The following is a 22957-nucleotide window of genomic DNA, read 5'->3' on the forward strand; positions in this document are numbered from 1 at the left end:
ATGAATTGATCATAATTGTAAATGCCGAAACTCTTTTTGCCACCATTACCTACCCCCTGTCATTAAAATTATTCACTTGAGCATTCATTGTTGTTGTTGACACCGTCATCGCGCTTTCTGATTATTGTGATTTGTTGTTGTGTTTTTCCTTCATTTTGGCTAATATTTTTTGTTGTTGGTTTTTATCTAATTTATGATTAATTCTCATTGTTTGTGGAGACGTTTTATTGCTTAGTTCCCAGACCAAGAGGCCCCATACATACTTATTGAGTTATCAGAGACATTAAGCTAAGCGACCAAACCGTAAAGAGAGTTAGACCCGACCACAATTAGCCAGGCCAACTGTGTGTGTGAGGCATTGTAAAATAATTTGCGTGTCTTGGCAAACGTTTCACTTGAATTATTGTGTCGAAATTTCCCCTCCTTCCATCTAATAGTAATTATCTGATAAGCATAAGTGCAGGTATACCTATTACACACACACACACACACATCAATTATATACATACTTACATCTAGTCTAGCTTTTAATGATAATTCAAAGTTTCTCGTATATCGTCATATTTCCATTTGCTAATCTCTTTGGGTTATTTTGTTTAAGTCATATTACTCACATTTCCTTCACATGGTGGCTTTTCCTCTTCTTCTAGGCTCTTTTAGAAAATAAGAGAAGAGAAAGTAGTTAACGTCACTAGATCTTTTTAAGTACCTACCTACGTATAACGCTTTTCAATCGTATTGAGGAAGAGAGGGAAAGTGTATATAAACTCTACAATAGCTTCTTCAAATTCTTGATCACAAAAACGTCTAATCAAAAAGCATTTACTTCAAACACTTATTTGTACAACTTGACTATTTCTAAAATGGATCAGTGGGTTTTTTCAATTTTGTTCTTTCTTGGTTTGCTATCTGCCTAGAATTTGAATGCCCGAAGTGATTGAGTGCTGATTGCTTCAAATTAGGAAGTTAAATACATATTTATTTAGTGTGTAATATTGTTCGCTTGATGGCCGAAAAAAGGGCGGTGATCGTGCGGGTGATCACATTGTTACAATGTGTATTAGTAGACCCCAAGGCCATTGTCAAGGTCGTTCAATTAGTTGAGTGTGTTAAGTTAAAAGTCGTCGACTACACCATGCCATGCCTCATATGTACATTTGCCTATAAATGTATATATTATCCATATGTATGTAGATATCTGTTTGTTTGTTGTGCATCTTACATACTAATCAAAACGAATGACGCGTGCCGAAAAAGCAAAAAATCTGTTTTGTATTCCTCCCTCAAAAAGGGGAAAAAATAACCATACGATCGATTGCATTTGTTAGCATATTGTTATGGCCAATAAATATAGATATTTTATTGGCCATCCTTTCTTACTGGTACTTTTTCTTTTGGCCAGATCAAGATTAATATGTGGAATTGTGGCAACATTGAGGCGGGGCGAAATAGGTTGGGGCCAAGGCCAAGGGAGAGACAATCAAATTTTGTTGACAGATTAATTTTCAAGCTCTACGTGACAACTGATAAGCTCAAAAGGAAGAACAGCATGGCACCCATGAGAGAAGAGAAGAGTAGAGAGAGGGGGGAGGCATGAAGGTGAAGTATGTATTATGTATAGACAAGGGCAGTTTGGGTACCACTTGAGAAACAGAATCAAAAGCCAGATTATGGCCAATAAAAAGAGTACAAAAAAAAAAAAAACAGAAAAATTGATTTTGGCCTTTGGTAAAAACACACACTTTTAAACACAACTTTCCAACGATTGTATCTCTCAAGAGGCTTCGAGGCATGCGAATGAACTATAGAAGGAGACCCAATGTTTCCATTCCTCTTTTTTCTTCTACATACAAATATACATACATACATATGTATAACGTCATTTACGACTACTTGAAAATATCATTTTGATTATTTTGATAAGCTTCTTTTTTTCTTCTCACTCTAACTTATGAGGTCTTTGTTTTATGATTTAACCACTGATTGTCTTCTACTATTCTGGGAACAAGACAAACAGGGATAAGATGTTGGCCTTTCTGAGTCATTGTTGAACACCTGAATCTTACTGATATTGATAATCAATATTTCAAGGGTCACGTGATATGCAAAAGCTACGTAAATCGTATGATAATATTTAGCAAGGACACTTAAAGATTACATATTTCTTTAGAGGAATTTCATAACCCGTTTCAAACTATCTCATTAAATTTTTTCAGAGCAAGGGAGGGAAATCTCCTTAGGTAACTATAAAAGGTATTTACGTTTTCTCCTGACTTTATTATCTTTTTAATTTACTTTAACTGATAATATTCATTATTGTCATTATTCTATTACGTGTGTCTGGAATGCCAAAAGGGTTCCACTAGAAGCCCAATTCGATAAAGAATTAACGTAAGCGAGCCAAAAAGCATTAAACACTCTTGAAAATTGGCATACGGGGCGTATGGTTTTTGTAAACAAACAGCTGATAAATAAGAAGATCTTATGATTACAATAAAAGCAAACTTTTCCACCAAAATATCCTTAGATATCCCTAATTGGTATTTCAATTTTGGTGAACTGAAACTTCACGAATAAAAATGGTTAATTGGGTGTTTATTATAAGGGCAAATAACATCTGCCCTTAATTATTGTGTATATATACGTAATAGAATGAATTGAAAGACTATTAAATTAAAGGAAATACAAAACAAAGATATATTCTCAGAGTTAAAGGTATGGCACCCTAATCGGTCGATGTGAGAACGTTAGTGTCAAGTGCTAAAATCTAAAGTGTTATCTACATCATTGTTGGAGATGGCCTGTCAAATTGAATGATAAAATAAATAATTTAACTTATGTGAGCAAACGTTACCGAAAAATACAATTAAAACTGATTACGTGTCTAATTGCCTTAAAAAAGCAAAACAAAAAAGGGACATCCCTTTCCACCAGTAAGAAGCAAACTTAAAGGGGAGAGGGGGGAAGTAATAATTCATGTACAAATATCGCAAATTGCAGCTGCTAATTTTCAATCGCGTGCATAACCCAACACCGCACTCAGTGTATCCCCCCCCCTCGGCCACCACCCTCTCTATCTCTCTCCCTTTGCCCCTATCTCTATACATTTAAACATATGTTCAATGTACTCGTAGGTAATTTATAAAGTGCCAAGTTGCGGCCAAGTTCAAGTTTAAGGTCTACAAAAACAAAACACAACACAAAAACTTTTGCATGCCGACATCTATCCATCCATCCATCTATCTATCGATATTTATCTACCGCTATTGGAAAAACCAAACAAAAAAAAAAACAATTGATCGGAGAGGGCACAGGGGCGGGATGACTATCTAGTACTACTACTACTACTACTATTATCATCATACGTATGTATGTAATGACGATGATGACGATCAATCCAATGATTGATCAACGGATTGGTTTCAACGTTCATAGTACGCGAGTCGATAAGATCAAAAGCGACAGTTGATTACCATTACCCAACAATTTAATTGAACGCCCGCCAGTTCATCGTCAATTGTCTGTCGATATACAAAAAAACCAACCAACTTAAATGCAATTCGTTTAAGTAATTTACTTAAAAAAAAAGAAAAAACTCTCAACTATGCCAACTATGTAAATGGAAAGCCCATCAAAAAATGACTATGACGCAGTCATTGTTCCCCCTCAGCTACTTTTTCGAGCCTCCAGTCTCTTGAAAACACACGAGCTTGTCTTCTGATAAGTTCCTTTTGTCACTTGCTTTTGTTTTTTATTTTACAATTCATCGATAAAGAGGGAGAGGGGAGGAGAGAAGAAGGGAAACAGAGCCAACATGTGCGTGTGTGTCAGTCCGTCTTTTGCGTTTTAGTACTTCCCTATTTAGCCGCAGGTGGGACTTACCCAAACCCCCCGACAGACACTCCATGCAAGTGGGTGTGTATCTTTTTGGGGGAGAGTGTGTGGAAGTGTACTTGGGATTGCATGTCGCCTTCCTGATAGGTCGTTATCATCTGGATGCTAGCTTGCGTATTGTATTCCACTTTTGTTTTTCTCTAGAAATCCCCCGCCAAAACGGAGGGGGATTCCTTGTATAAATCAAGGTATTTGTATTTACACCTTTCGATTCTTGTTTCCTCCTCTCCTCCAAAGTGATCCATCGATTCCCAGAAAATATTCTTATCTTGTCTATGATAACATAGATCGATTAGCAATTCTTGTAATCGCCAACATTATTTGCAACATATTAATATCATCATCATAGAAGGGGAATATTTATTTTACTGATAAATGCGTTTTATACTTCGACTGCAGTCAGCCGACTTGGAAGAGTTTCATAATTTCTATATCCCTTGCAAGGGGTATGTATTGTGATCAAAACTGTAAGCATTTCCTTACCAATCAATTTAAGGATAATAGTCCTTTTATCCTATGTATTATATGAAAGTTCATCAAGATCAAGCAGTTTCCTCTCATATTGTGGTCTAAATGTTGGACACTAAATGGACAAGATGTGATAATCCTCCTTTCAGATATAAGTATAAACTGAGCTTTCAAAAGATTTCATATCGTTTTCTCTATCTTTCTCTCTCTCGATCATTCACTTTGTTTATGTTACAGATTACAATTAAACTCTCTTCACATTTTTGCTTTCAATCATTCAGTAAATTCTCAACGTAAAAAAAAAGAAAGAAAGAAAAATGATGTATTAATTAAAGCCGCGGGCACTTAGCCACATTAGATAAATTTTGGACTCTGTACACACACATACACACACACACATGAGTATGAACTCATACACACAACTTATTCACACACTCTTCACGTTATGCCCATTCAATTCATCCGGGTTGTGTGCCAGGGCAAGCCTGTTAAAGTCTACAGGGCTGGATTAATGCACTTGAGAAGGAAGTCACAATAAAATATTAGTTGGAAATTTCTCAAATCCTTTTACTAGGACATTTTTATTTCTGTAATTCATTTCGGAGGTAAAAACTTGTAATTTTTAATCGCTTTCTTTATTCAATAGTTAGTTTATAAGTTCATTAGGGTTCATTCCGAATCCTCTCCTGTTCTCTATTGATCCGAAAGACATCTACGACAATCACAGTCAAATCTAGCAACAGAAACAATGTCGATTGTACTACTTAAATATATGTACATACATACAGACATTATATCTATCTGGTCATTCATTCACATTTTGTCAACTTTTTTTACATACATTTTTCATGTGTGTGTGTATGTGTGTGTGGGTGTTTTTTTTAACAACATCAGCAATTTGTCGAGTTTTGCGTCATTTTGGGCGCCCCATTCACATGGTAATACCCAAAGAAAAAATTAAAAAAAAAAAATACCTAAAATGTCTTTTCATGTTTAATCAATTTAAAATTTCGCTGCATTTAAATTCTTCTTGTAGAAACAAAAAAAAATAAAAATTTAAAAATAATTTACACGTTTAAATGGCAATAGGTTTTTTTTTTGTTTTTGTTGTCAGCCATTAAATTTGTTTATTCTGTTAACGTAAAATATATAAAAAAAAATTTGCCAATTCAGCATCAATTGAGTTTTGCTATTCTCTGAGAGGAGGATCATTTCTCTTGATAAATGAGGATACATTTCTGTATAATTTAGATAAGCGTTAACCATAATTTAAAATTTTTATCCCCTGGTGCTCGGGTATTTGTTCTACTCGATTTAGAATGATAATTTTGCTGGTATTACACTGAAACCTGCTACAATCAGCTAAATCTGGATGACAACTAATAAAAATATCTAATTTATTGCACCAATGCCGATCTATAGATCGTGCTCGATCGATGCCACGCGTAACGACGCGTGAAATTCGCGTGGAAAATTAAATTTAAAACAATAAAAATAGCTTTTATATATTTTATTAAATGTTTACTAAAAAAAACAAGTTGCTGCTATATTCAAATGTTTAATACACTGAATCAATTATTTAGTGATCAGCTTATGTATGAATATCTGATCTTGAAAAAAAAAGCAAAGAATTAAGAATTCTGCAAAATAAAGTTCATAAGTTTAAGAAAGAAATTCATTTCTGTTTAAACTCAGGGAATGCTTATGAAGGCAACAAAGAAAATAGATACATAGATAGACTTATTAAAAGATAGTACTAATTAGTTGGTACTGTAAGCAAAATGCAAATGTCAAAGGTTTTTTGTTTTATGGCTTACAGTAAACTAAAATGAAACTTATATAGAGCAGCTTTTTGCAATCAGCCAATAGATTCTCATTACTGTCTTTAACAAACCCTTCATCCATCATCCAAAATCACGCGGCGACATCACTCATCCGCCACATATCCGCCTTAAATATGGGGAAATAATGAATGAGTGAGTAACGATGCCCGACAAACTGTCAAAATTTATTAGTATCATAAAGAACCACAAATAGAGAGAAAGAGAGACCGAGGAGAGGGCCTGAGAGAGACATAAAGATTCTAAAGGGTTCATTCATGATTTAGAGTTTTCCTAGGTCAATTTTAATACAAGCATGGCCAAAATAATAGGTGAAGAAGAAAAACTGAACTTGATTTTATGTGATAACACACAATCAACAGAATCGAGAGTTGAGAGCGTTTCAGTCGTCGTCGTCGTCGTCGTTCCCTTTCGTTATCTCTGAGAGCAATCCAACAACTTTTGTGTCGTTCGCTACACATGTGAATGTACATATGTATGTATGTATGTATATATATTGAGCATGGTGTAGTCTTGAGCTTATCAACATCATCGTCATCATCATCATCATCAACAACATCACCATCAGATCGGATCGGATCCGGCCAAAAGTGGCTTATTGATTCGGGCCGAGATCGTTTTGTTGGTTGGTCGGTTGGTCGGTTGGTTGGTGGGTTAGTCGCCTCTCAGAGCGTTTCGCCGCTGTCGTTTGCCGTTGCCGACTCTGAATTGGAAACGAAATGAAATAACGCGTCAAGCGTTATAATAACAAGTGTTTGCCGTCTTTGGACATTCAGTGTACGATATCCCGGCACACGGTGCAGACATTACAAGTACAAAATCAAAACCCCCACCCAAAAAGACAAAAAATAGTATACCTATAACAAAAAAAGAAAACCAAAACGAACATTTTTCTAAAACATTGAAAAGTCTGTGTTAGAAATCAGAAAGCCAATTCGTTGAGCCGCCAAAGTTCCGGAAAAGCAAGCTACAAATATTTTCAATCTCTATTGGTTTTGTTTTTTTTACTGTGCGTGTGTGAAGATAATCTGAAAAGTCTTTTGTGCTGAACAATTTGTGTATTAAAAATTGTGCTAAACAACAAAAAAATAAAAAGGAAAAAGAAAACCCTGTGAAAAAGTAAGCCCACACAAGTGACTGGGAGAGAGAGTACATAGGAAGAGACATAGAAATCAATGGAAGAAAAACAAATTAAACGAAAATTAATTTTCTTTTTTTTGGTATTCGTAAGAAGAGTAAGGCTTTGTTTGTTATTTAACTGGTAACTGGAAATGAGAGAGCTAGAACCGATATTTCAAGTTTTCAAACTTGTCAATAAAAGAGGATAAATGAAAATTTGGCAACATCTTCTTCTCTCGGTTTTTTGTATTTCCAAACAATTTTCAACACGAAAAGTCATAAATGAAACTGCAACCTTTAAGTTAAACCGCAGCCCTCAGACCAGCAGGTCAGCTGCTCACCTAACTCAGTGTCGACAACAACAAAAACAGCAGCAACAACAACAATATAACAAAAAACCTTTAGTTTTTCTAATTAATTATGCAAAAACCAAAAACAAAAAAAAGACAAAGACAAAGAAACAAAACAAAAGAAAACGCAAACCGAAACTAAACGAAACACAAACTCAAATACAATTTAATAATAATTAATTTATGTTTACCCCACGTCGAGTTAAACATTTTCACGGCCAAATTGCATTTTGTTTGAGTTTTTTGTCTTTTATGTATGTTTTGTTTGCTAGTTCTTATGGCCAGATTGACCGACCGATCGAACGACCGATCGATGAATCGTTTTCAATTTTTGGCCCGGCAACATCGTTGCGCATGCGTTTGGCTTGTTTGGCTGGGTTTTCCCCCCATCAATGAATTGCCAATGCGCCGGGCTTAGCTAAATTGGAATGCATGAAGTGAAAGAAATTTCAATTTTTATGGTACGTTTTCGAGACTTCAAAGAACAATTATGAATGCTTCAATATTTTGCACAGAAATCCACATATAGCAGATATAGATTAGAACCATTTCCAACAGGAAGTGAATGTGAAAACAGTTAGCGACCTTCTGAAAAGTATGCCAAAAAGAAGCAAATAGAATTATGAATTGTTGTTGGGCAAACAAAACACAGAGAATGTCGATCAACTGTATACATATGTATGAACTTATACACCTAGATGTTGAATCTTATGAATTTAAACAAGTTAAAAAAGTGTCACCAGGAAAAGCCTACAACAAAACGAACGAAAAGTATGTGAAACTGATTGTGAGATATAAATTAAAGGAAAACCCACAATTCTTGACATTAACTTTCTACTGCAAGGAAGGGAAACGCCAACTACACGTCCGGGTTTGAAATAGAGATCAACAGTTTCAAAAGAGTATTGGTCCTAATCATATTGGATGAAGTTTCTATTCAAGTTCTAAGAACTCAAATCTATGTCAACTGCAGGTGATAAAGTATATTGACTTTGAAACAGGGTATCTTTAAGTCGCCAATCAATTGACAATTGGGCTTATGGGGGGGGATATTTTTGTTTTCTTTTTGTTATTTTGTGTCATGTGCAATTTTCATTATTTTCATTTAACTGCCAACTGCTGCGTGTGGTTAATGAGGTTCTCCATCACCCCTCCACATCCCCTCTCCCACCACCACCCACCATACACTTAATGTGTTCTTTTTGTTTTCTTGCCATTCACCACTTGTACTCTTAATACACACATATGTCTATAAAATTTTGCTAATATATACATACATATGTATGTATATTCAGTATTTATGGTATTCTCATATATGTATGTAGGGTGCGACTTTAAGAGGTCTTAACTTTTGAGGTTTAAGATTCAAGGCGATATCTCCATTGGAGAGAGAAAGGAAAACTAACATTTAGTTTCCTATGCTAACTGCTCTAAATGCATAATAGGCAATTAAACAATTTTTTGTATTGTATTGTATTGTTATAACGACCTTTATATTTAGTGGTGTTGGGGGGAAAGGTGTAATGGAATTTGCAGTTTAGTCTACTCTAGACCAGGTAAAGCCAATTGTTAATTACATTGTATAATGTTATTAGAAAAGAGAACAAAAATAACACACTATAAAGTTTAAATAATTGCAATTGTTATTGGAGCATAGGAAAGGGGGAAGCGTTTGCTCAGAATTTCTGAGTTTTTTTAAATGTAAATTTTTCCCAAACATCTAATTAAAAATATATTACTAAAATAACTAATCCCTTCCACTAGCTAATAAAAAAAAAATTAATAAAAATGTCATCTTTTAATTGCATTTGAAATGAAAAATAAAAACCCCCATAAATCATAAAATTTCACAAATTATTCGTTAACTGAAATGAAATCATTTGTCTTGGAAAGAAGAAAAGAAAGTAAATTTTCCTTGGATATTCTCCTTAATCTTTGCAAAGGTTGGGAAGGGGTAAAAGCCAATTAGATAGAGAACTGGCTATTGCCAATTGGCAATGAATGAGCCCGCTGAGATAACAATCTCGATGATGCAGCATTTTTGTATTAAAGAGGGCGGAGGGGATGATGTCATTTCTTCTTTAACTTCTTATCGATGGAAATCGTATGTGGTTTTTCTGATGATAGTTTTTGTCTTTGATTGTGATTTGTATGAAGGACTTTAAGTTTCTTTGAACTAAGCCCAAGTTTTTACACCATTAACCATATAAATTAACTTCCCTTGGAGTGTTCAGCTGGTTTTGTTTTGTCTCTGAATTTTCAATAATTGTGTATTCCAATCTAATTTAAAACTGATTATATAAAGAAAATCCTTAAAATGAATTTCCACTTAGTTGAAATATATAACACAAAGACTTTTGTTTTATGCTTTTTCCTAGCATTCTGTCTATATACACGTTTTATGCCAATTTGCATATGTATATAAATATAAACAATATTAATTTTTGTTTTGTTTTACTTCTGTGCGTGTGTTTGTGTGTGTGCCATGTGAAGTTGAACGACATTTTAAGCAAAAGTTCCAGTTTTTGGACTTACAAAACGAAATTGTGTCCATTCATTAAATCAAATTTATAAGTAAAACTGCGTCATCAACAACAAAAATGTTGTCAAAATTAAAGATTTATACAATAATAATTCAGGGGGAATAGATTTTCTTTTTTTAGTTTCTGTTAGCCAGATAAATTATATTTAAGACATTTTGTTTTTTGATTGGCATTTAATTAAGGTTAATTTAAAATTTGATCTTTAAGTTCGTTTACATTAAGTTCATATTTTAATGAGTGAGACATAGAGAGAGAGAGAGAGAGAGAGAGAGAGAGAGAAAGGGAATTGTGAGTTTCACGTGAATGCTTACCATAGATTTGCATATCTATGATTCAACATGAGACAAGCAAATGACATTACGTAGCCGACATGTGGGTTACACGTTTTTTAATCAAATATAAAGAAACTGATCGAATCACAACGAAGCTCAAATACCCTGCCAGACTCATTGCTTAGGGTATACAGGGTGCTTTTTCTATTCAATGTAAATAACGCAAAACAATTTGGTTTTAATTTTTTAATTGAAACCAAAAAGCTAGTTTATTTTGAATCGCAAATCTCTGGAAATACATACTATTTAAATAAACGAGCTTATGTATCTACATAGAAGATACAAACATAGGTGTGTGTGTGTGTGTGTGTGTATTGTATATGCCTGGACATTGCCGAGACTTAATCACAATAAATAGAAATTAGCTTAGTTGAAGCTTGCACATTTAGCGCACGTTTTACAAATTAACGCGCATTCTGCTGGGATTATAATGTTGTGCCCCATTAAGCTGACACTTGTCGTCCCCTCGAAAGCATTTAACAACCTAAACAGACACTTACTCCTACATGATTCTCACATAAATATATACCTTATATTTACAGCTAGATCTGTAGGATAATTAAAAGAATCGGTAATACATCTCTATGAAGAAAAGCAAACCTTTCACATAGCTTTCAGTGTAATTAAGTCCTTTACCAAAATCCCTCCTTTTTAGACATTTCTTTTCAAGTTGTGGTCCTTTCTGTCACAAAGCCATTTGGCCATCTAGTAATTCTATTCAATATTCTTTACAAGTTCTCAACACGCGTCTCATATCTCTCTCTATCCAAAAATAAAAAAGAGCATAAACATACATATTTTGTCATTTATATTACTTGTGTTTCTGAAAAACCCGTAAAAGCATAAAAACTCTGGGACAGATTAAAAACTTTATGGGAGAATTGTAAAAGAGTATATATGTATGTATATACATAGCACTTAAATTTTGTTCTTTCTTCTTGTTGGCTAAGTTTCTAACTGGTAACCTGGCGCCATGATAAAAACTAATTCCATCTGCCACACTTTTAGAACCCGACCTTGATCTAGATTAATGACTTCAATACGATAGAGATTACTCCAAAGCCATATTTCGAGAGGAGGTAATAAAGGAAAAGGCTATCATTTATATATTTTTAGAATGCAAGATTTGGCTAGACACAATTTCATTTCTTTTAGCATACCTTAAGGGGGGAACTCTTAATTCCGAATTCTGCCCGATCATAAAGCACCGACTATCTGTGTTTGTTTGTTGTTTTTGTTTTATTATTCGACAACTTGACGACCCTGTGCAAAATTTCCATACAATCAGCAGAGAACTGGAATTTGGCAGACAAATTGTCACCAAGTCGGAATAAAATTCATGGAAATAAAAAAACCAGCTCAATTTCGTTTTTGTTTTTTCGCTTCTTGGTATTTGAGCACAAAAAGCAAGAAGAAGCCAAATAAAAGCATATAATAATAAGTATCAAAAATCGATTAGTTACTGTTTTTTAACGATAAGCCAATTGCCTCTAAATTGCCCACCTAGAAATAAACACCCAAAGAGTTTAATTGGCCCCCCAAAAAAAAGGGGGCGGCGGCGACAGGAACGAACAAACAAAAGATTAGGCGATTAACTTTAAGGAAATTACCATGAAGAGGAACTAAGGATCGAACGATTCTAAAATAGATCCCAAAGTGTTCCTAGAGATCTTGGGTTTAAGGTTCTTCAGACTAAAGCTAAGTCTCAGGATTAGTTTTATGAATTAAATATGTGAATACAAACAAATATTTGTTCATCTTTTGCCATTAATAGCGTTGTTTTATTGCCTCCATCCTCCACCCTCAACTCAACTCATGTGAACCTCTCCTCCTCTGCACACAGTGCGGATGGGGGACGCCCATGGTTAGAGCGGGCGGCATTTCTGTGTGTGGTTGCCCCCTAATCAAGCTGCATTTATATGCCCCACGAAGTGTCTGATTGCTGGCTAACTGGCTGTCTGGCTGGCTGTTCGTCTGACCGGCTGGTTGGTTGGGTCTGGCTAGTTTGTTCGCTTGCCGCGCTTTCCGACAATAATTACAATTTGTGTATAGTCATCAGAGTAAAGTTCCGCATTGGAAAAAAAAAACTTTTTTAATTGAAAAGCAAAAACAAAAAAAGAAAAGAGATAAAAAACGAAATTCGTTTTAGTTTTGCATTTGGCTTGCCATTCGATTTGTCATTAGTCGCCAACCAAAAACCGAAATGAAAAGTAATTTGTATGACGAAATTTTTGTCTGTCAATTCACACAACTTGACTTTGAACTTGAGCAAATTTTGGAATGTGCAATGGATTTTGCTAATAGGTTTTCTATTCACAATTGGAGATGGAAAAGGAAAATTATTCCCTCGCACGAAAGTCTATTGTAATCTTATCAATCCGAAATATACAATGTGCATTTCTGTTTCCGAGGCTGTGTATAGAGCCCTCTAGACTCTAGACTCTAGAGTATTCTCCTTTGGATGGGAATGGGATTGGGAGAGGGGAGATTGTCCATTGTTGTTGACAATTTTGTGTTATATATAATTCATCAATTGATTGCTGTGGCTTGATAAAATATTAATTATATACCCCTCTTACAGCTTGTTAAATAATAATAATGCCTCTATAGTAGAGGTGAATCTCGAAACAAATCAAAGGCCTGATAACAGTACAGCAAACTCCACAAGTTACAGCAACAGCCTTGAAATAATCTATCCCAACAATCCTCTAAACATTAGCTTTTGCCTAAGTTGGCTAATCTAAGATCTAACGATCTTGAATTCGAACAAGAGATCTATATCTTAGGCATTAATCGATGTGAGATCTAACGATCCTAAGATCCAACTATCGATCTTTAAATCGAACAATTGTAAGATTTATCAGTTTTCCAATCTATTAACAATTTGTCATGTCTTCGGCAATCTACAATCTACAATGAGTTCTATCGATCGATATTCTATTGGCATTCGATCCATATCTATGCATACAAATTTGACATTGATTGAAGATGTTTTATATGTTGTTTATTTGCTGTTGTATTTCATTTTAAGTAGGTAAATTATAAACATTTCGTTACGTTGTTGTCGTCGTCGCTACGTTTTGAGGAAACAATGATGATTAATTGAAAAAATAATAATGATGTGTGTGTTATATTTACGATAATGATAATGAAATGTTGTGTTTATTATTACCAATTGTTTACATATTGATACAAATCATATTCTCGAAGCTTGGTTAACTTAGTGTTGACTTCTAATTCGTCGAATTTGTCTGGACATTAATAAGTTTCGGAAAAGAGATAAGATTAAAGGTGAAAAACGCTGCTAAAAGAACAGAAAAAAACCCGGAATAACCGAGAATAACTTTAGTTTTGACATGAATGAATGAATTTATGGCAATAGAATTTGAACACGAACCCGAAATCTCTCTTACTATACTTATAATCCTCATAGTGATTTGCATTGTTATGTGGGCCTGAAATTGGCGCGTGGCCGTGTGACTTTGATTTGAAATTGAGTTTGTTTAAGTCCCTGGGGCTTTTTGTTTTATTAACTTCATAACTGTCTACTCACACACTCTTCAGCTGATAAGTTAAGTCCGGTTATTGTTGTTATTGTCGAACCCTTCTCGATGATCGTTTTAAGTGGATCGTTGACTGAACTTACGATTTACAATCACGGGCATGGATTTAGCCAGTCTGTTCAACTGGCCAACCAACTAGCCAACCAATCGACTAACCGACCAACATTCTTGCTGTCAATACGGTCAAGGGGGGAGGAGAGCTAAGGCATTGGCTGGGGTGTGGGGGCAGGTCCGAGGCAATTGCCAACAGGCTAACGGGCTTAATCACATTTTTTTTCTTCTTTCCTGAAAACAAAAAATATGTGCTTATCGGTTGTCGAAAACACAAAAAAAGTCCATAAACTTGAAAAGTAAAAAAAACGCTTCGCAGCTGCAGGTTTAGCACACATTTTCAATAGATTTTCAAATAAAACTGGTTATTAACTGTCAAATGTTTTCATTAATACACAAAATGCGTGGGTCACAAATAATAATTATAAAAAGAAAAACAAAAAACAAGATTCATAAAGAAATAAAACTGGTCTACTCTGGCGCAAGTGTGAGAGATGACGCCTGGTGGTGCCGTTTTGTGGCTGTGGTGCTGCTGCCTGCTGGTGGTTTATAATTAAGCTGATGATGATGATGACGAAGAGATGATGGCCCGTGGCAGGTTGTTTAATTGGTTGCTATGAAGACTTCTTCGTTATGACAATTGGCGCAATTTGTCGCAGAGAGAATCTTCCGCTTAGACGGACTAGCAATTGGCTAGCAATTGGGAGGGGCAAAAAGGGATCTGTAAGGATACATATGTAAGGCAACAAGTGAATTGCCTCTTCTTTTAGTTTGGTAAATTATTGATTTCCATCTTAGTGTGAAACTTCATTTGGCTTTTATAGTTTTTTTTTTTTTTCGTTTCGTTTGATTTCCATTGATTTCCTTTCTCTGTAAAGAATTAGTAAATTACTTAATTTATATATAAAACAAATGCATTGTTGTTGTTGCATTGCAGCCATATCAACGGTCCGGTGACTAAAGCTCAGTCCTCCTCGTCTTCTTCTACCTCTTCTACCCCTCTTCACCATTACCAAAAACCACTTCCCCCCAATCCCTTCATAATTCCCAACATCAAACCAAAACAAGGAACGGATTAAACGACCCACACGACTGGATCTGGACAGAATTTACCATAACCAAAGAATATTGCTCACAAGAAAAGAAAAACAAATTCTTATAGGACGACGAAAGAGAAGACCCTAACCAAAAACACTTCCATTCAAAAATGTAAACCAAACGCCATTTTGGAATTTTTCTTCTCAAATTTTTATCCCAATTTCTCATACATTCTTCTATGACACTTGAAAAACAAAACACAAAACAAATAACAAAAAAATTGCAAAAACCTCAATCACTTTTCATTAATTTATTAATTTATTAAAGATCAAAAAAAAAAAACAAAAACCAATCAATCGTGTGATATTTCAAATTATAGAATTTTTTGTTTAGCTAAAAAAAAAAAACAGAAAAAAAACCAAAAACTATGCAAATTCCATAAAGAAAAAGAATATATAAATATTTATATATATTATAAATTATTGCTGCACTTGTTTCGTTTTGCTTTAAAGCAAAAAAATTAAAGAAAAATCCACCACACACACACAGAGAGAGAATTGCATTAGTTAAATACAATTTTAGTTAAGTTGAAAAACACAATTCCCACAAAAATCCACCCAAAAATCACCTCGTTTCTTGTTGGTTTTTGTTTTTGGGGCTAGGCACGCTTTAGGCACCTTCTACACGACATTATTGAAACCGGACAGATGCAAAGATGTCGCTACCAAACGAACATCAGACAGAGCAACACAACCAGAACATACCATCCACAACAATACCAATACCAATACCATCCACAACAACATCCACACCAAAACCAAATGAGCTGAAACTGCGACAAAGATCAACAACAACGGCGAATAACCTCTCGCCGCTCAATGTGCGACGACTCTCAGGCTATACGAATCCGCAATTGGATCCCAATGCTGCCGATGGCGAACCAACAACAACAACAACAGCTGGAGCAGGATCCACCACAGCTACACATTCCTCCCCGCCATCGACAACAATAAACATGTACAATAATAATAATAATAATAATAATAGTAATAATAATTATAATAATAATAATGATAATAATACAAATAACAAAAATACAAATACAAATGCATCACCATCACCATCATTATACTCAACACCACCAATATACCAACAACAAATGTCCACACTGACAACAACAACACCCTTAGATGTCGCTGCGGATGATAAATACAAACTATTCACAATTTACAATGGAAACGACGGTGAGTGCGTCCCACAAAAAAGAAAACAAAAGAATGAATTCCACACAAACCCACCCACACCCAAACACACAAGACAATCTACAAACCATGCGGAGAAAGACACACCCAAACACACACACTCACACACGTTTCATGGAAACAAAAGTCCTTTTTCTCGTTCCTGGAGTCACTGCAAAGTCGGTTATTCCGTATTCCGAACCTATTCAGAATGATAGGATCAAAATGTGGCATGTGAGGAAATTTAGAAAAGTTTTCCCCTAAAGTATGCAATGGACTCTTTTTCAAATGTCCTGTAGCTAAGAAAAGAATAATTGCATAATTCAAGGGGCAAATTGTCATCATATATCCGACTGAATGCGACTTTGATACCCCATGTATTTATATTATATACATAGATCCGATCAGTATCCGATTGCAATTACTATACAGTGGACCCATGGCTAACGAACACAAGTGGTTCAATCGAAACTAGAAACTTTGAAGCTTAATTGCATGCCAAAAAATGGCAAAACGGTCACACTATCAAATGTGTATTCGGGATTTCCCCTCTTTACGTTGCTAAACACAGACAGAGAGTCCACTGTATTGACGATCACGACAAAGAACAGGAAAATATACGTATATAGTCTATGTATATACAGACAGAAAGACTCCAATTGGATCAAACATATAACTGCCAAGGATTAACCCTATCTGTACATTTGTGTGAAATGAGTTGTTGTCTCTCTCTTTCTCTCTCCTACTTTCCCTCATTATTCCCATGTATGTATCTTGTTCCTACTCTTATCCTAGTCATATGTATATAGATAGATCCAATTCTCTTAGAATTTCTTTCTGTCATGAGCAGCAAAAAAAAAAAAAAAAAAAAAAAGAAACGCAAATATTCGTAGACAGTTTTTTAATGACTGTTGGACATTTTTTTGTTCGTTCTTTATTTTGTTTAGTTTTTATAAGCCATTCTAAACAGTTTTATTCGAGATAAACAATTGCAAAAGCTTTAAGCATGTTTGACTCTTTGATGATGTATGATAAAATGTTACTACTCATATTAATTACTTGCATGCCTTTTTTTCACTCTTTCTTGCTGTTGAATTATATGTATATACCTAAAGATTCAGATTCGGATTCGGTCTCTGTTTCTGTCTCTGGCGAATTTGCTTATGGTTTATTAATTGAAACGTACACGGAGAACAGAAAACAGAAAAAAGAAAAACGAAAAACTCGTTTGCCGAGCGCAGAGAGACGAATAGCGTGTCTTAATTGCTGTCAAAAACAAACAAAAAAAAAAAAAAAATCGCAGAAACACCAACAAAAAATCATAATTTATAGTGTTGCTAATGAATTGGCTTGCTAATTGAATAATACAAGCTAAATTTAGCCTTAGTCCCTTGCTTGATTCATGAATGTGTTGATCTTGATGTTAACTGTGCTGCTCCTTTGTGTCTTGTATACATGTACATACATAGGTACATATCTAACTGTAATACTAACCAGCCATTTGCCTATTTTTGTTTCTCCTTTCCCCATGCATCACCTTCGTATCACACACAACTACACACACTCACACACACACATACACTTAGACCCCACAGACAATGAGAAATTGTCCGGCTTACCGCCACATTCAACAACTGGTTCACTAAGCTCAATCATCACGACGTCCATAGCATCCTCCGAACCCGATCCTGGTGCGGCAAGTGGTGGCGGCGGCGGTGGCGGAGCTGGTGGTGGTAGCAGCGGCGGCGGTGGAGGAGGCGGCAGTGGTCCTGGCGGCAATGGTTCTCAAATCTTGGGCACAGATGCCTCCAGCATTGCTGGCATCAATGGCAGTTCGGAAGAGAAATTGGCCCTCAATCGACCCGGCGGCATCAAGCAAGAAAAATGGACAACGATTCTCCTACAAGTTTCTATACCATTCTTTTTGGCCGGCATCGGTACAATAGGCGCTGGCATTGTTCTTGGTCGTGTCGAGGTAAGTCTAAGCGATTAACTTCTTTAGTCTGAGTGATGAATTTATAAAAAGCTGAGCTCATTTAGACACACTTCTTTCTAAAGTCGGGATAATAATCAAACATTATTAGTCTCAGAAACTTGTTTGTTTAAACTTTAAAGCATTAACTTTAATGGAACTTTTAATAGACGTATTTCAATTCACATTAGTCATTAGAAATGCTAAAACATAAGTAAAGATAATATGCTTCAGTCATATCGTTAACACATTTTGATATATTTTGAGATGAATTTTCAAAATTGCTTAATGACATAATGAAAGCAAATCAGTTAACTCCTCTCTTTAGCACAGAATTGATATGGCTCCACACAAGCTATTCACAGAATGTTGCCAATGGGAAACTGTGGCCCTGAAATGGTTAACAGGAAGAAGTCTATGGTAGAGGTATCTTTGGCAAAAGTAAGGTTCAGACAATAGGCCTAATGAAATGAGAGATTTTCTTTCAGAACCATATGAAAAACCAGAATTGATTTGTGGTCTTCTGTGGAAAAAGTTCGTTATCAACAATGTTGATGAAAGTTTTGAATGAAAGTTTCTTTCATTTTCTAACAGCTTTAATCAAAAGCCTTTTTACGCCTCATTTGAAGTCTGAGTGAGGGGTTAGTTAGTTAGTTAGACGCTAGAATTATTGATATTATAATAATTTTCAGACTGATATGTTAAGAATCTAAGAATAGAAACTTGAGTCAATATTTGGACAATCTAAACTGTTGGCTTAATGGCCAAATAGATTTAGCCGGTAACAGGTGGATGGAGGGAGAGTGAGAGGAGATGCGAAATATTTTAACTAAAATTTACATTGAATATGAAATGAATGAAATAAAAGTGTTTAAATATTAAGAAATATGTATATTTATGGGCCCGCTAATTAATGGGCAAGAGAATTCTGGGCTAAACTGACGCTAAGCGGCCAAAACCTGCACATCTGACACTGGTCAATGGGAGGAGGGGAAGGAGTTGGCCATAAATCGAAAGATACACATATATGTATATACTATATTCTTTTTCTCTTTCTGTTTCGTTTCTATTAGAAATGGTATGTGTTCAAGAACGTGAGCGAATTGTTCATTTTGGTACCAGCTTTACTTGGATTGAAGGGCAATTTGGATATGTGCCTGGCCTCACGACTCTCGACTCAGGTCAATTTAGGCAATATGACATCGCGCAAGGATGTGACACGAATGATAGTGGGCAATATTGCCTTGGTGCAAGTGCAGGCGACAGTCGCCTCATTCCTGGTGGCCATGTTTGCGGTTAGTGTCGGCGCTGCGATGACGGGAAACTTCTATTTTCGCAATGTCATGCTATTGACCGCCTCGGCGATGTTTACGGCCACCTCATCATGTTTTGTGCTAGGTAAGCTTCCACATCTCCCGCCCACGAGGATCTCCAATGTTTATAATTTCTTCCCGTTTAGACTTTGTGCTGGTTGCTGTGATTCTATTCTCGCAAAAGTATCGCCTGAATCCTGATAATTTGGCCACACCGTTGGCTGCCTCTATTGGTGATGTGGTATCAATTAGTTTGCTGTCATTTATTGCCTCGCTGCTCTACGAGCATATCGGTAAGGGATATACATAGATACCAGATTTTGGTGATATTTCAATGTGAATTATCTTTGCAGAAACGCATCTTTGGATAACATTTATTGTGGTTACCTGCTATTTGGTCCTATTGCCCATGTGGGTGGTCATTGTCCTGAAGAATGAGTTTACACGTCCCGTGTTAAAGAGCGGCTGGGTGCCCGTACTCTCTGCCCTCTGCATAAGCGGGTAAGTCGTAAATATCAACGCATATATGTAGATTCAGGATGAGAGGGCATTTATAGAGTTATCCAGTGTCTCCATCGAGTTTCGTTCTATGGCGTTCTATCAATCTATTTTCAATTATTTCTTGAAAGTCCGGGTCGATGTCTACCGCTGTTGCTTACGTATGTGGGTCCACTTGTATGTTTTTCTAAGTGTTTTTATTTTTATTTCTTTTGTAAATTGGGGCCATGATAAGTACTTTTTTTCTGTTTTTGCTAAAACGACACAAAGATACAAATAAATATATATATATACATATATAAATACGTATATATTTAGATATCTCGTTTGTTTGTTTGTTTGTTTGATGATGATGATGATGATGATAATGGGTTTTGTGCCAAATCATTGGCCATTGCTAAATTTGGCTTCACAATATTTTGACTCTTTGTTAATTGGACAAGTCGTTGGTGAAGGGGTCGTCTCTAATATTGATTGAATATCGTATAAAAATAGCTATATATATAATTAGAAGAGGATTTTGCAAATATTAAATATAAAGCGTAAATGATCTTGTCTCAGAATTTGAATGAAATGTTGGAATTCCCTTCTATTTTGTTGCAGCCTGGGTGGTCTTGTGCTCGATGCTGCTGTTGAGGTATTCAATGGCTTTGTGGTCTTTCAACCGATCATCAATGGCATTGGCGGCAATCTGGTATCGGTGCAGGCCAGCAAAATATCAACTATGCTGCATCAGAGCTCAATTATTGGCATTATACCACCGCATACAAAGATCTGGGAATGGCCCTGGCGGGCACTTTTCAAGGGCGGTAAGTACCTACGTCGAATGGACTGTGAAAAACATTCTTATATTAATTGATGCTGTCCATTTCTTCTAGTTCCCTATGCTAAAACGGCAAGGATACTCATTGCCATGTCCATACCTGGCAACGTGCTATTCATTTTTGTCGCTGACTATATAAATATGAACACATCGACGATATCCTGGGTGTTTGTGCTCTCCTATCTGACGGCCAGTTTAATACAGGTTCGTGTCGAATATATACATAAATGCTTTCACATATCTTAATTGGATTCGGTTTTTGCTATTTTTCAGGTAATGCTGTTGCTTTATATAGCACACATTATTGTGCATGCCATGTGGAAATGGAAGATCGATCCGGATAATTCGTCTATTCCATATTTAACTGCATTGGGTGATCTATTGGGTAGCAGTTTACTTGCCCTGGCCTGGCTATTTACCATGTCTGTGAATAAACAATACGGTGCCGGTTTAGAAACATTAAATGCTCCCAACTAAACTAAACATACACACACACACACACACACATACACACAGAGAGAAAACCAATCCAAATAGCCTAGAAAAATATATGGCCACTTTTTGGTCCATACATTTATTTTTTGGATTTTCATTATTGTCTCTTAGCTAGCAACTAAATGAAAAGACAAAACAATTGAAATGCAGCCACACACACAAACACACAATTTCAAGTACCTACAAATAAAAATATTAATAATTAAATTGGAAGCAAAACGAAAAAGCAAACTTAAATGTAAAACTACATAATAATTGTTAAAAAATTCTATTGCAAAAACAAGAAAAAAATTTCATAAATATTATTAATTTCCATAGAATGATTAATTTATATATTTGTGTTTGTATTTAACTTTGGCTTTTCATTTGCTGCACACACACACACACTCACACACACAACATGCTGCATAAATTAATTTTTTTAAGGCTTTTAGGACAATATTATATACAAAACAAAAAACAAAACACATTCAATCACACACAATAAGAGAGAAGAAAAAAGTTTTGATGACGGCAAAGAGATATTGAGCAGATGATGAGAAATGTAAATTTTCATTAACTTATGCATATAGTATGTATGCATATGTGTTTGTATTTTGTATTGTTAATTTATGTATTTCAGTTTGTATGCTTTCCTTAGGGAGTCAATGCATTGCATTGACCCCGTCCCCACCACCTAATTCCTTATTGTAGACATTAGCGGATCTGAAATGGATTTGATTTTTACAAATCTCGTTTTATATATCCAAGAACCCAAAAACAAAAAACAAACTTTGCCTACCCCCGTACACACACAAAAAAAAAAAAAAAAAAAAACAAAAAAGAAAAACATTTTTTTTTTTTAATTATGAAGCAAAATAATGATTGTATAAAATGTATTTATTAATTCAAATTGTGTATAGATGATATGTATGTATAGATTTTTAAGTTCCAATTTTGTTTAGCTCTATATGTATGTATAAACCCAATATCCGATGATGATTTAGAATTTGTTTTTGTTTAACCTGTTTATTTTTGTGGTTTTTTTTTTTTTTTTTTTTTTTTTTTTAATTTTGTTTAAAGGGAGGAAAGAGAACAGGGAAAAATTATAATGATTATATATTGTATGTACGATGAGAGAGTAAGACGAAGATTAAAAAACGTTCTAAAAGGAAATGTGATCGATATTTAATTGTAAAACTTAATAAACAATAAATTTAAATTTATGTGTAACTTATAAAAGAAGCAAAATAAATACATGAGAAAAACAATAAACAATAGAAACACAAAATAGGAAAAACAACTTAACAAACTAACGATTCAACTTTATTTTGAATAGTAAAATATTTGACATGAAATGTTATATAGTTTGGCTGTGGACTAATTAAGAATAGAGTTGAAAACTCAAGGATGAAGCAAAAGTGTCACTGAAAAGGT

The 22957-nt window shown here is 35.1% G+C and overlaps 1 protein-coding gene across 10 annotated transcripts in view; it reads left to right on the forward strand.

Annotated features, from left to right (window-relative positions):
- LOC137587063 (solute carrier family 41 member 2) overlaps positions 1 to 22742 on the forward strand; it is a 29989-nt gene extending 7247 nt beyond the window's left edge. For 5 of the 10 annotated variants that reach the window (XM_068303312.1, XM_068303308.1, XM_068303309.1 and 2 more), the window contains 8 exons: positions 15099 to 16443; positions 18027 to 18415; positions 19486 to 19810; positions 19872 to 20018; positions 20079 to 20226; positions 20827 to 21032; positions 21102 to 21250; positions 21320 to 22742. In XM_068303312.1, the coding sequence (XP_068159413.1) occupies positions 15915 to 16443; positions 18027 to 18415; positions 19486 to 19810; positions 19872 to 20018; positions 20079 to 20226; positions 20827 to 21032; positions 21102 to 21250; positions 21320 to 21523 (2097 nt within the window). In that variant the 5' untranslated portion in view covers positions 15099 to 15914 and the 3' untranslated portion in view covers positions 21524 to 22742. Of the gene's footprint in view, positions 1 to 6983; positions 7323 to 15098; positions 16444 to 18026; positions 18416 to 19485; positions 19811 to 19871; positions 20019 to 20078; positions 20227 to 20826; positions 21033 to 21101; positions 21251 to 21319 lie in introns of those variants that run through there. The other 5 variants (XM_068303310.1, XM_068303315.1, XM_068303316.1 and 2 more) reach the window with 5 other exon arrangements.
- The last annotated feature ends 215 nt before the right edge of the window (positions 22743 to 22957 follow it).

Source organism: Drosophila tropicalis, unplaced genomic scaffold (assembly GCF_018151085.1).
Source record: "Drosophila tropicalis isolate 14030-0801.00 unplaced genomic scaffold, ASM1815108v1 contig_158, whole genome shotgun sequence".
NCBI classification, from domain to species: domain Eukaryota; kingdom Metazoa; phylum Arthropoda; class Insecta; order Diptera; family Drosophilidae; genus Drosophila; species Drosophila tropicalis.